We start from the raw sequence: 14,052 nt of genomic DNA, 5'->3' as shown, positions 1-14,052 counted from the left end.
CCCTTTGAAGCCAATGAAATTTAGAGTTGGACCCATCTATTGTACGTCGTCATCGTTTTAACATTCATTTATTAATTTTTAACCAATCAAAATTTTAAATTGAAGTTCTATGCAAAATGTACGACTTCTAAGTTGTCTGGTCTTTATAAGAAAACACTTTATACCGATTAGAGTGAGAGTCCGCATTTGAAACATGTCGAGGGAAAAGGAACCTCTTAACATCAAAAACCTTTGGTGCATTTCGCTAGTCATCGAATACTAATGTACGCAGGGTGGCGATCGAAGTGCCCTAGTATGGCCTTATGTCTCATGTTTTTGATACATTACTCAAATTTCATCTGTATACATCATTGCCACAAACGGACTTATTTTCAACGATGCACTTCACGTCCAAATTTGTAAATAATGATCGAACGAATATTTTTACAATTTAAGGGGACCCCCCCCCCATTCTCGGGGTCAAAAGTGAAAATCTCAAGAACTCTTGAAGATATAGCCGATTAATTGAGTCAGCATCAAGTGACGGCTGAAGGGCTTCTAAAACTTTAAACGCGTTTTTCTTGAAGATCTTCCTTATTTTTTAACATGGTTTTTGGTCAAAAATCGGCGATTTTCCAAAAATATTTTTTCAAAGAACCGCCATTTTGTTAATTTTAGAGCGAAGTCAATAATCCTAGTTCATACAAGAGCCAGACATGTACTCTTTCTAACACCGTTGGAATTTTCGGATTCCGATGTTCCAGTGAGGAGTTATCATGCCCGCCATCAAAAATAAGGACTTTTTTTAATTACAAAAAACAACAACAAAACAATAACAAACATTTTTTGTAAACGATTTTTCTTCTCTGTTAAATCTTCAAATATATATGTGCAAAGTTACAGACCTTAACAAGCATTGGTATTGATTTACCAGCCCATTGAAAATCTTGAAAAATTAAAATCGAGAATGGGTGGGGTCCCCTTAATTCTTACTGTGATACAAATGTTGATGTTTTAAGTCTCGGACATCGACACAGTACATGGTGGTATGTCAATCTATCCAATGGAAATGTCAAAAGGCTCTCTTATTTTGATTTAAATTCCAAGTCCGCTTTCTTCAAGTGTAATATTTTAATATTTTTCCTCTAAGAGATCTGCAGGTCATATGGTCTTTCAAACCGAACCTTTAGCATATTTTTTCTCTTAACTCATTACTATAGGGTAACTGTTCAGTCTTAGTAATCAATTGCAACCCTTTACATTTCAAATTTCTATTTACATTTGCAAGATATACAAGTAAGGTAACCATCTGGTAATGAAGCGTGACTAGTCTCAGATACAATTAAGATTACAACCGGTAAAGTTTAAATTGAAGAAAAACAAAATAATGATCAAGGTTTGGTTTCTACTAGTCTATATTGGCAGTGTTGTGGGTTTGTAGAATTTTAATAATTCGGATAAATATTCGCATGAAAATCGATTGAATTTCAATTATCCTTTCAGCTTGGAGTTACATGGAACAGGACAAATGGACAGATAAATTTCCCATATGCGGTTCTGTGCAGCGGCAATCGCCTATTGCTTTTAATACAAATGAGGTAATATTTTGAAATTAAAAAAATCAATTTTAATAAATTATTTAAAAAATATCTGCCCCACAGGCCTTGCTAAAAATTACACCACCCATGAAATATTCCCAATATGATGTACAGTATTACGCTAGCATAAACAATAATGGTCATGGCATCGATATTCGTCTACAGGATTCAACAGATAAACCCACAATTAGTGGTGGCCCCTTACCTCCCGATGGAATATTTCAATTCGATAATGTTCATTTTCATTGGGGTTCTGATGATGGTCAAGGTTCCGAACATTTGATCAACAATAAGCACTACTCGGCTGAGATACATGCTGTGCACTATAATACCAAATATAAGGATTTACCTGAAGCTACACAATTTCCAGATGGTATTGCTGTTGTAACCGCATTCTACCGAACAAATTCTTCAGCGGACTTTAGGGGGTTACAAAATATAAGCAGTACAGTACCACCGCTATCTAAATCTTTGTTTAGAATCAAAAATTTTAAATTGGCGGATTTATTTGGTGGTTTGACGTCGGTGGACAAAGGTTCATTTTATAGTTATGTTGGATCGCTGACCACTCCGCCATGTTCGGAAGTTGTTACATGGATTATTTATAACAAACCCCTTGATGTTAATCCCAAGCAATTGGAACAATTCCGTTATGTCCGCGATGCACATGGTAACCTGTTGGTGAATAATTATCGTCGATTGCAATCAACAAATGGTCGTAAAGTTTATTTTGTGCAATATTGAGGAAAATAAATATGTAAGATTTAATGTGGATTAAAAATAAAAGATCCGTGAACATACAAATGTAATTCAATCTTCATGCAGTTCTAGCTCAAATTCCCAAAAAATACCCCTATCTGACACCCACGAACTAAGAGCAGCTCTCAGTCCTAATTTGAATATTCTAGTTTCAGCCGTTTCTTCTGGGCACCTATTATCTTTACCAAGTTTATCTGAAGATGGGACCCATTGGTACACTCCTTCTGGTACCACTCCCAAAATTGGTCAAAATTTTCAATATTTGTAAATCCAATATCAGGCGAACGGACCAAACGTTGTACAACCCATTATATTTACTAAGACTAGATCAAGTCAAAAGATGGGATCCATTGGTCCGCTCCTTCTGGTAAAAATTTCAATATTTATAGTTCCAATATCAGCGAATGGAATGTCAGATTTGAACCAAACTTTGCACAAACTATTATATTTACCAATCCCAGATAGAGTCCAAGGATGGGATCCATTGATCCACACCTTCTGGTACCTCCGCCACAAAAGTTAAAAATTTAAAATTTGTATAAATGCAATATCAGGCGAATGGAATGTCAGACTTGAACCAAACCATGCATAACCTATTATCTTTACCAAGCCTATATCAAGTCCGAAGATGGGACCCGTTGTTTCACTCCTTTTGGTACCTCCCCACAAATGGTAAAAACTTTCAATATTTATAAATGCAATATGACGCAAATAGAATGTCCGATTGGATACAAACTTTGCATAGCCTTTTAGCTTTACCAAGCCTAGATCAAGTCCGAAGATGGGACCCAGTAGTCCACTCCTTCCGGTACCTCCCTCACAAAGGGTCAATATTTTATTAACTTACAAATTTAAATCCGAAACCTCTTTGATAAAAATTTATATCTTATATTATAATATAATAATATAAGGCCAATAATAAAATCTGTGCGTATTCCCGAAGACCTCCACAAACCAAAGGCTGAGGATATGTATCTGTCGGCAACACCGACTGACACTTTTTTACTTGTTTTAACTTTTGGTTCATTTGACCCGCTAAATATTGACGGTTCATTATCATGACAGTCATCCAAATTATTTGGATCGATCGCCTTTCTAATGGGAAATTTGTGTTGCTCGGCTTATAATGTGGACGCTGGAGCGACTTGGAAATCAGACAAAAATAAAGTTTCACCCCCGAAATATCATCTGATCATCTTTGAAAATTATAGGCGTTGTCCTTAATCATAACCGGAACCTTAGGCAAATTTTCCTAGCCATCAGCTCGAAATTTATGCATAATGTGGTAAAGGATACGTAGACACCTCTAAACATCTATACTAATAAAAGAGTAAAGTGATTGACTGACTGATGTAACGATTCATCAACGCCTAGACAAAACGGCTGAAGCTAGAATCTTGAAATTTTGGATGAGGGTCACTCTTGGTCCAAATGTGACAGATAAGACTGGGTTTTTGGAAATTCGTACTAGAACGGTACGAAAAGTATTGAAAAGTACTAAATGTGATACCATTTGTATTTGGCGAACCGGTGGAGCTAGAACTCTGAAATTTGGTTTGGTGGTCGTTGATGGAGTGTAGGATAGATGCACCAAAGGGTTTTTGGAAATTCGAACTAACCCTATCCGAAAAGTACGAAAATGTACTAAATCTGGTACATTTCTGTAGCATGTGAACGGATAGCATTAAAAACTTGAAATTTGGAGTGTGAATTAAGGTTGAATTTAAGGAGATGGTTTAGAAAGCACATACTCATTTGTACGAAAATTACTATATGGTACTATATTTGGTACAAATTTAATTTCGAGATACAAATCGAGCTGGAATCCTGGAATTTGAAATTAAAATTACAGTCGGAGTGTAGGATTTGGATATGAACGTAGTTTTGGATACTTGTTACTTATGTGTACGAAAAGTACTAAATCGTACTGTAATTGGTACAGTTTAGATTTGGGTTATCCTATAGAGCGGGAACAATGAAATTTGGAGTCAGGATCACTGTAGGGGTGTGGGATTGTGGTCAAGAGTCAGTTTAATAATACTCATGGTTACTAAATGGTACTAAATTTGGTACAATTTGAATTTTAGGTGAACCAATTTGGAGTCAAGATCACTGTTGAGGTGTAAGATTAAGATATGTAGGAAGTTTTAGAAATGTGTACTAAATTTGGTACAATTCCAATTGTGGGTGAACCGATAGAGATGGAATCCTGAAACTTGGATTTGGGATCATTGTGGGGGTGTAGCTTTGTGGTAAGAAGTAGGTTTCAGAAATTCGTACTACTGTTTACTAAATTTGGTACAATTTGAATTATGGGTGAACCGATAGCGTTGGAATCCTGAAACATGGATTAAAGGTCACTGTGGAGTGTAGGATTGGGGTATGTAGGAGGGGTTGGAAATTGGTACTGCTATGTACTAAATTTAGCACGATTTGATTTTTGGGTGAACCGAAAGAGTTGGAATCCTGAAATTTTGATTTATGAATACTGTGGAGGTGTAGGATTGGGGTATGTAGGAAGATTTGGAAATTGGTACTACTGTGTACTAAATTTGGTACAATTCGAATTGTGGTTGAACCGATAGAGTTGGAATCCTGAATGTTTGATTTAGGATCACTGTGGAGGTTTACAATTGGAATATGTAGGAAGTTTTAGAAACTCGTACTACCGTGTACTAAATTTCGTACAATTCGAATTGTGGGTGAACCGATAGAGTTGGAATCCTGAAATTTTGATTTTGGATCACTGTGGAAGTGTAGGTTTGGAGTAGGAAGTTTTGGAAATAAGTACAACTGTGTACTAAATTTGGTACAATTTGAATTGTGTGTGTACCGATAGAGTTGGAATCCTAAAACTTGAATTTAGTAGCAGTGTGGGGGTGTATTATTGGGGTATATAGGAAGTTTTGGAATTGGCACTGCTGTGTACAAAATTTGGTAAGTAAGAGGTTTTGCCATTTCATACTACTGTGTACTAAATTTGGTAATTTTTGAATTGTGGGTGAACCTATGGAGTTGGAATCCTGAAACTTGGATTTAGAATCATTGTCGGGGTGTAGGTTTGGGTTAAGTAGGAAGTTTTGGAAATTCTACTACTAAATTCGAATTAATAGAGTTGGAATTCTGAAATTTGAATTTGGAATCATTGTGGGGTGTAGGATCGGGGTATGCAGGTAGTTCAGTTAGATGGTTGAGAAGGGTACTTATGGAAATAATGTGTGCTAAATGGAAAATTTGGATTTGGGTAAACCTTAAGAGCTCGCATCATGAAATTTGGAAGTAAATGGTACTCAAATTTAATTTATGGTCGATATTAATGTCTGGATAGTTTTTTTACATATGCAGTTTTTTCTGAAAATAAAATAATATGTTAATACATTTTCAAATATTTCCTACATTCGCTAACGAAGTTGCGGGAATGTGCTAGTTTAAGTTAAACTCTCACATTGAAGAAGATAGAACACAAATTGTTATCAATTTATAGGTCAACCACACCTCTTGCATATACTATCAAATGTCCTTCATGACTAAATATATACGCCTCAAAATAAACATTTTTCCATTTTCCACACAAAAGTCTGGGTCCATTTGACCCGCTAAATATTGACCGATATTCTTAAAAAAGGCCATGCTTATTCCATTGTCTGTCCATGATTTCGTCGAACATTTCATGATGTTCGTATTATAATTGAGGCTTTTAAAGCGTCAAGAAAAACAGACAAAAATATAGTTAGTGGTCAATTTTATCCCCGAAGTATTAACCGATCATTATCAAAAACAATGTGGGTCTTATTTGGCCGTCATACATGCAAAATTTCGTGGTGATTGGTCCATAACTGTGGCATGTAACGTCTTTACAAATTATAATGGACAAACGGTTTACAATGGACACTTGGACAGATCGAATCAATTAGTCGAGATATGACGGGTGGGTCTAGGCCACACAAAGCTATAATAACCTTAAAACATTTTTGTGTACGATATAAAATGGATTTTAATGGGTTTAGCAATCTGCAAATGAAAACCAGTAAGGAAAGTAGTAAAGTCGGACAGGGCCGACTATATGATACCCGTCACCACTTTGGGTATATTCTATATATGTATCCGAAAAGACGTCGCTGCACTGTTTAAAATGTAATCTCAATCAGACACCCATTGATTATTTGGTATACAATTAACATAAATAAGTCGAAATTATATATGGAAGCTACGTTAAATCTATATCTGAACCGATTTCAAGCAAACCTGCCATAGATTAATTTATATTAACTTAAGTACGTTGTGTCAATCGGCCTAGCTATGTATCTTTAGTGCACAATTTACTAAAACCGGGCGAAAAAATCTACACATCATTCTAGACTTAATTCAATACGCTATGCCAAAATTCGTGCACATCAAATGATCTTCAGGGACTTTGGTGCACCAATTACCTAAAATCGGCGAAGCTATATGTGGGAGCTATATTTAAATCTGAATCGATTTTCACGAAACTTAGCACACATCATTCAGTAGGCTATACCAAATTTCGTGCAAATCGAAAGATATATTGGGACTTTGGTACACCATTTACCTTAAATCGGGCGAAAGAACATATGGGAGCTATATCAAAATCTGAACCGATTTTCACGAAACTTAGCACACGTCATTCTAGACTTAATTCAATACGCTATGCCAAAATTCGTTCAAATCAAATGATTTTCATGGACTTTGGTGCACCATTTACCTAAAATCGGCCGAAACTATATATGGGAGCTATATCTAAATCTGAACCGATTTTCACGAAACTTAGCACACATCATTTCAGACCTAATTCAGTAGGCTATACCAAATTTCGTGCAAATCGAAAGATATATAGGGACTTTGGTACACCATTTACCTTAAATCGGACGAAAATATATATCTAAATCTGAACCGATTTTTCCCAATTTCAATAGGTTTCGTCCTTGGGCCAAATAAGTGAGCTGTGCCAAATTTCATCCAAATTGGATCATAAATGCGACCTGTACTTTGTTTACAATTTAACATCAACAGACGGACGGACGGACATGCATAAATCGACTCAGAAAGTGATTCTATGCATATTCTCAAAAGGAACCATGGGTCTATTTCGGTTCCTTTTGCCTGTTACAAACATATGCACAAAGACATAATACCCTGTACCACAGTGTGGTGAAGGGTATAATGATAATCCATTTTAAACGCCTCCTTCACGATTCCTTAGAAACCCGGAGTTTAAGCATATCACAAACCGACAACTTATGTTTTACACTTTCCATTAATATTCTTAACCTATAAATGCGTTGCACAGATGACACCAATGCCACCGTCTTCCTATTTTAACACATCTATACAACAATAATACATTCGTTTCTACAAATAATTTAAATTGTTACTTTTTAATTACTTTCTCAGTACGAACATACAACCAAAGTAATGACACCCTTCTCTTTTGTAGCGTACGAATGTAACGATAAATAACGACAAATGAAAAACGAACAAAACTGTTTTCCAATTAAAATTTCTTTCCATGAATATTGGACGAATGAATATTTACTCCATTGTATTTCGTCGCCGGTTATTAATTCAGTAAGAAAGTGCGAAAGGACCACAACTGGCAACAGCACCACAGACCACTGCTACCAACATTCAGTCACTGTCGTCATTGCAGCAAAAGATATTCACCGCTGAGAAGAGAGAGAGAGATGGATGTTGATGAAAACTACTTTTACATATTTTCATGGAATCATTTCCTATTTGTGGGAAACAAATACACATCCACAACAAATAGCCAGGACAACGACAGAGACAAAGCAAAGGATTTATTTGTCCCGTTTGCCAAAGAACATCTCAACAAAATCGTCTTGCAGCGGTCCTTCCAACGACAGAGAAACCAAATTCTTTTAACATTTCGCGTTGCACAATAAATTTTACAAGGAATTTTTGAGGACACAACAATTCCATAGTGTGAAGAAGACGAAGAAGGAACCCACTTGCTAGTGGCTTTCATTTATTTCAATGTGTGAGTAGTAAGTCTATGAGTGTGTGTGTTTGCTTGGTGAGGGTGTTTCTTCCATGTCCTTGTAGATTTTGGCCAACAAACACCCATACTGTAATAACTTTCCAAAGAATGCAAGTTAATATAGCAAATTATAAAATTAGTTTGTCATTTGTCATCGAGACCACATAGTAGATTCCGTTCGAGGAAGTACAATGACACAGCCAAGCGTGGAGTCACATAGTCCGCAAATGTGTTTGTTGTAAACATTTTTTTGGAAATTTGTTTGTCGAATTATAAATGATTTTTGTGGTGAAGTGATTTATTGAATTGGGTTTTGTATTTTTGTGCGCATTGGCTTGGAATCATAACATTTTTTACATTTTTTACATTTTTATTCGACTACAGAAAAGGTTATCATAAATTTTGGCCGTACTGTGAAGTAACCAGTGCAATAGAGTCTGACGGGGAATACCATATTATACCCCAGCCACCTAACACGATAATCTAATTTTTTTGCGGCTCTATATTCTGAGTCTGGGCAATATTTTGCGATATTTGCTACCCCTTGATCGATTATAGGTCAACAGCTCCACTTTCAAACCCACAAAATACACGTGTAAATATGTGTTGTTCGGCCTCTACAAAATCTGACAAAATAAAACTATCGGTTTATTGCATCCTTCAGTTGGGTAATATTAATAATAAACCATATCTTAACACATTGAAACCTTTAAGTATTTGCGTATCCGAGTACATACACATCCGAGTACATACAACAATATAAATATATACGCCCCAGAATACAAATTTTGTAGTTTTTCATACGGTCTGGGTCCATTTGACCCGTTAATTATTCTTTGGCCAGTGAAAAATTCCCAGAGGGACCAGAAAATCTGATAAAAATAATGTTTTTGGTCCATTTCATCCCCTAAATATTTACGGATTATTACCAAGAACAAGATGGGTGTTCTTTGGCCAGAACTCATCCCACATTAAAAACTTCATGAGGATTGGTCCATAACTGTGGTATGTATCGTTTTTAAAAATTATAATGGACAGGCGGAAGGACACACATATGTCTAAATCGACTTAGCTCAGGTCGTCAGGTAGGCTGGTCGTCGAAAATGTCGATAAAATCGGAGAAATGATCGAAGTTGACCGGCATGTTAGCAGTTGTAACATCGCCCAGGAGCTAAAAATTGACCATAACTGTTAAAAACCACAAAAAAATTGATTTATTTTTCCCCAACCTAGTACATACGTCACTTGACCCGTATAAAGAGTCGTTTTAACTAAGGCTGAATTAAGCTCAGTCGCTGCCAGGGTCAGCGAGACCCACAAATCTTAAAAACACGATTGCTTACAATTTCAATATTTATCTCTTGATGATGTAAGCTTTTATCTGTTGATGGTTGGAACCTTTTAATCGTTGTATTGGTTGCTGGGTATGGAGATCGGTTGGTTAATAGCCGGGTGATTACAGTGGGCTCGATACTAATTGCCTGTTTGGTATTAGGGTTTGTTTGTGGTCAGTTCGAAGGGGTTCGGCTGGCACCAGTCGGCTCGGAAGTGCTCGGTTTGCTGACGTCGGCTAGTTGGTGATCGGCTGGTTACAGTCGGCTCGAAGATACTCGTGATGTCGGCTCGTTGAATATCGGCTGGCTACAATGGTCTCAAGGATTCTCTGCTCGTTGGTGATGGATTGGCTACAGTCGGCTTTAAGATACTCGGCTCGTTCGTGATCGGGTGGCTACAGTCGGCTCAAAGATATTTCACTCGTTGGTGATCGGATGGCCACAGTCGGCTCGATGCTACTCGGGTAGCTGATGTCGGTTTGTTCTTAGTCGGCTGGTACGGGTTTGTCGGGGTTCGGTTAGTAGTTAATGGCTATGAGCGTTGTTAACATCTCGGTCCGTTAACTTCCGAGATCGACACCTTCAGCATTGAAAAGTGGAACGTATATCCCTATGGTACTACGAAGTAAATGTAAATTATTGTGTACATCAAGAAAAGTGTCTGTCGATTAATGCATTTAAGTTAAATAACACAGGTAATGATGCGGGTTTAGGTTTATTGTGAGACGTTACTAAATAATGTATGAAACGGTCACGTTACACCCACTAACTATTCACCAATTTCCTTGTAAAATTTCGTAATATTCGGGTCATTATGATGGCTTCTTGAGCGGGCAGAAAAACACACAAAAATATAAATTTTGATCCATTTCATCTAAAAATATTAAGGGATCACTAAACATTTAATTTTTCTTTGGTCCGAGCCTACATGCAAAATTTCGTGACGATTGATCTATAACTATTGGACATACATGTCTAAACGGACGGACACCCATGTCTAGATGGACTCAGCTTCTCGAGATATAACGATTAGTATACTGAAAGGTGGGTCTAGGACCAATATTTCGCGGCATTACAAACTCTTGGGGCCACACAAATCTATAATACCCCAACGAAATACCCAAAAGTATCGAGTATTGTGGTCTAACGTTATCCCTACACTTAGACCGATATATCCTATTTTCGATATAAAACATGTAGGTAGCAGTTGTAATTTCAAAACTAGTAAAAAAATATCGCGGATATGTCTACATCGATATAGGATTTTATTCTGATCAAGAATGTGTATACTTTTTATGGGTCCTCGAGGTACTGTTCACCTTATGGTGCTAAATCACTGCGGAGAGCATGTTACAATGGATCACCAAGATTTAATACCTTACGACTTCTTCCTTCGGCTCTGTGTGACATATAAGTCTATGGTCCCGAAAGCATACTCGAGGTGGCCATTTGTCTGATATTGTTTTCCATTATTAACACCATACCTTCCTTTTTATTATCATCTAAAAAAAAAGACTTTGTTCTTTCAATACCATAAAAACACCCCTGTCCTTTATTAGACATTCATATGTGTGAAAATTGTTTTCTTAATTCTTGTATTTTCTTTCATTCTTTCTTAAGAATCAATCAACTACATGTCAAATGTTTTTTGGTCTCATCATTCAAATCATTGACACTCTGCTGTGAACTTTTTTGTGTATGTGGCTAACTGCCGATATCGATGTGCTTGTCATCATCAGATATCGAGACGATAAAATTGCCCCTTTGGCATTTCATTCGAGTGTCATGGCTGAGTGATATCGAAAACGATAAATCCATCAATAAAATGTGAATGTCTTTTTACAAGGGTTTCTCTTTTTTATTTCTTATTACAATAATTATAATACAAGTAGGAAAAATACTTTAAAGACTTTAAAGCTTTAAAATTGATCAAGGATTAGTATCCGAGTGATATCATCGAACAAATGTAAAACTTATTGATCATTAGTTATATACTCCTCTTTCCTTTTAAATATGATTATGATGAATTACTTTATTTCCCGCTTGAAGTTTTCTATTAATAGACACAAATAAACACAAACAAACATCTTAAGAAAGTGAGGAAATATCCCATCCCACGTGGTTTTTATTCCCCATTGCATCGTAGGGGGATTGGAAATTTGACCAAACATAACGAAGAGAATTGAAATGCTGTAACCTCAGCAATTCAAAGTCATGTAGGAAATCCAAAGTGTCATGTAAATGTCCTTTTTTCTCCTACCACTTCTACTAGGCCAATTAGTATGCAAGTCAAGTCCGTGTGAAATCTTCTGTGAATATTTTCAATGTCCCCTTTTTACATGGCAATTTGTCGCCACTGGGGAGTGAGAATGACCAACACGTAGATGTGGAGAATAGATGGTTTTGATTTCTTGTAATGTCACACTTTTTGGATGGTTTTTTCAAGATATTTACACATGTCTACACATGTATTTGAAAGCCTTTAAAAATAAGGAAAATAATTGGTCAGTGAAATTTTTATATGAAAATACATCTTTATAGAAAATGCCCGCTCGGGTACATGAATAACATGATATAGAAACCAGTAAGAAAAATAGTAAAGTCGGACGGGGCCGACTATATGATACCCTTCACCACTTTGCGTATATTCAACAGATGGAATCGTGACAGACATCGCATTTTTGAAGGACCATTAACATGAAATTAAACATGTCATTCAGCAACCTATACTAAATTTTGGTCAGATATAGAGTTGCTTCTAACAATGGGACAAATTATGTAAATAAATTTAAAGCAAAATATTGAAATCTAAACCGATTTTATCGAAACTTGTCACATGTTAGGTTAAACTTATTTCAGTATGTTTTGCGCATTCTGCCATTTTTGAGTTCTTCATTTACTTATAAATATATATATATATATATATAGGGACTTTGGTGCACCATTTACATAAAATCCGACGAAAATATACATGGGAGCTATATCTAAATCGGAAGCGATTTTCACGAAATTTAACACACATTGTTCTGGACTTAATTCAGTACGCTATTCCAAATTTCGGACTAAAATATATTTGGGAGCGATATCTCAATCTGAACCAATTTCAATAGGGTTCGTCCTTGGGCCAAATAAATGAGATGTGTCAAATTTCATCCCATTCGAATCGAAAACGCGACCTGTTCTTTGTGGTGGAAGGTATAACAATGTAGTGACAATAAGGAAGACAAATTTAAACGTTTAAGTAAAAAAAAATATTTTTATCGACTTTTTCTACGTAATTTCATGTGTTGACATAGGACCCAAATAAGGAACTGAACTGATTTAAAGGGCAATTTCATGGTGGATGGTAAACAATTTGTGGCTCGAATTATCGTCATTTGGTCTTTCTTGATCAGAATAAAATGCTATACCAATTTAGCTATGTCGGACTACTAAAATTAAAAAAGACTCATTATTTAGCATAATACTTCTAAAACTTTGGTATAAATTATTGGTTACCATTTTTGGCTCTAATTAGACATTTTATGTACTGATTGCGTGGCAAAAACGTCCTACCAGAATAAATATTGGTCCAAACCAAATTTTATAACATGGATGCCTGTACCAACAACTTACCCTGACATATACCCCATATAAAAGTCCAGATTGATTTTAGGTATTTTGAATATCCACACCATAATTGAATTAATAAAAGGTTCGATTGGGATGAATTGAACCACGATTTTGCTGTATTAAAGCAAATGATATGCACACAACTTATAGATAAGTTTTACAAGCTTAATCCGTGAGCGGAGCAGTATAGTCGGACGGGGCCGATCATTCGATACCCCACACAACTACCACGGAACTGCATCTTTCTGCGGATGTTTATTTCGAGTCTGGGCAATATTTCGTAATATTTGCACATTTATGACCGATTAGAGGTCAAAAGCACATCTTCATTACACTGACATATTTTCCGAATATTACTAATATTCTGTACAACCCTTCTTCTTACTTGTCTAGATCCCCTTCACCGTGGGTTCTGATGTTCGACTTATAATTGTGGCCTATACATCGACTCGAAAAAAATAAGTCTTTGGTCCACTTCATTCCAAAATTATTATCTGATCTTCACTGAAAATTATACTCGTTGTCCTTGACCATAACTGGAAAGCGATCATCGCCATATTTCCACCCCATAGTGTGGTAAGGGGTTACTAAATAATATCAGAATAGGTAAGCACTGTAAATATTTAAGTGTAACTCCCACATCCGAGTACATACGACAATGTAATTGGTATCAATATAAAGGCCTCTTGGATATACTATCAACTTCTCGGATCTATGTCATTTAGGAGTAAATATATTCGCCATATAATAC

The 14,052-nt window shown here is 36.1% G+C and overlaps 1 protein-coding gene across 1 annotated transcript; it reads left to right on the top strand.

Moving 5' to 3' along the window:
• Positions 1 to 1,366: 1,366 nt before the first annotated feature.
• LOC133330841 (carbonic anhydrase 2-like) lies at positions 1,367 to 2,321 on the top strand. The gene is made up of 3 exons (XM_061539248.1): positions 1,367 to 1,412; positions 1,483 to 1,577; positions 1,641 to 2,321. The coding sequence occupies exons 1-3, from the start codon at positions 1,367 to 1,369 to the stop codon at positions 2,319 to 2,321; spliced, it is 822 nt and encodes a 273-aa protein (XP_061395232.1).
• Positions 2,322 to 14,052: the final 11,731 nt, after the last annotated feature.

This window comes from Musca vetustissima, unplaced genomic scaffold (genome assembly GCF_032173495.1).
Source record: "Musca vetustissima isolate MV318-11 ecotype Yass unplaced genomic scaffold, APGP_CSIRO_Mvet_v1 utg144111, whole genome shotgun sequence".
NCBI lineage: Eukaryota > Metazoa > Arthropoda > Insecta > Diptera > Muscidae > Musca > Musca vetustissima.
The sequence above is the reverse complement of the archived record's forward strand: the minus strand, read 5'-3'. Positions and strand labels throughout refer to the sequence as shown.

Excerpts from the sequence above, each read along its gene's own strand:
- LOC133330841 (XM_061539248.1), top strand. The coding sequence starts at position 1,367 with ATGATCAAGGTTTGGTTTCTACTAGTCTATATTGGCAGTGTTGTGG. Across the intron at positions 1,413-1,482 it reads CTATATTGGCAGTGTTGTGG|CTTGGAGTTACATGGAACAG; the intron begins GTTTGTAGAATT and ends TTATCCTTTCAG. Across the intron at positions 1,578-1,640 it reads TTGCTTTTAATACAAATGAG|GCCTTGCTAAAAATTACACC; the intron begins GTAATATTTTGA and ends TCTGCCCCACAG.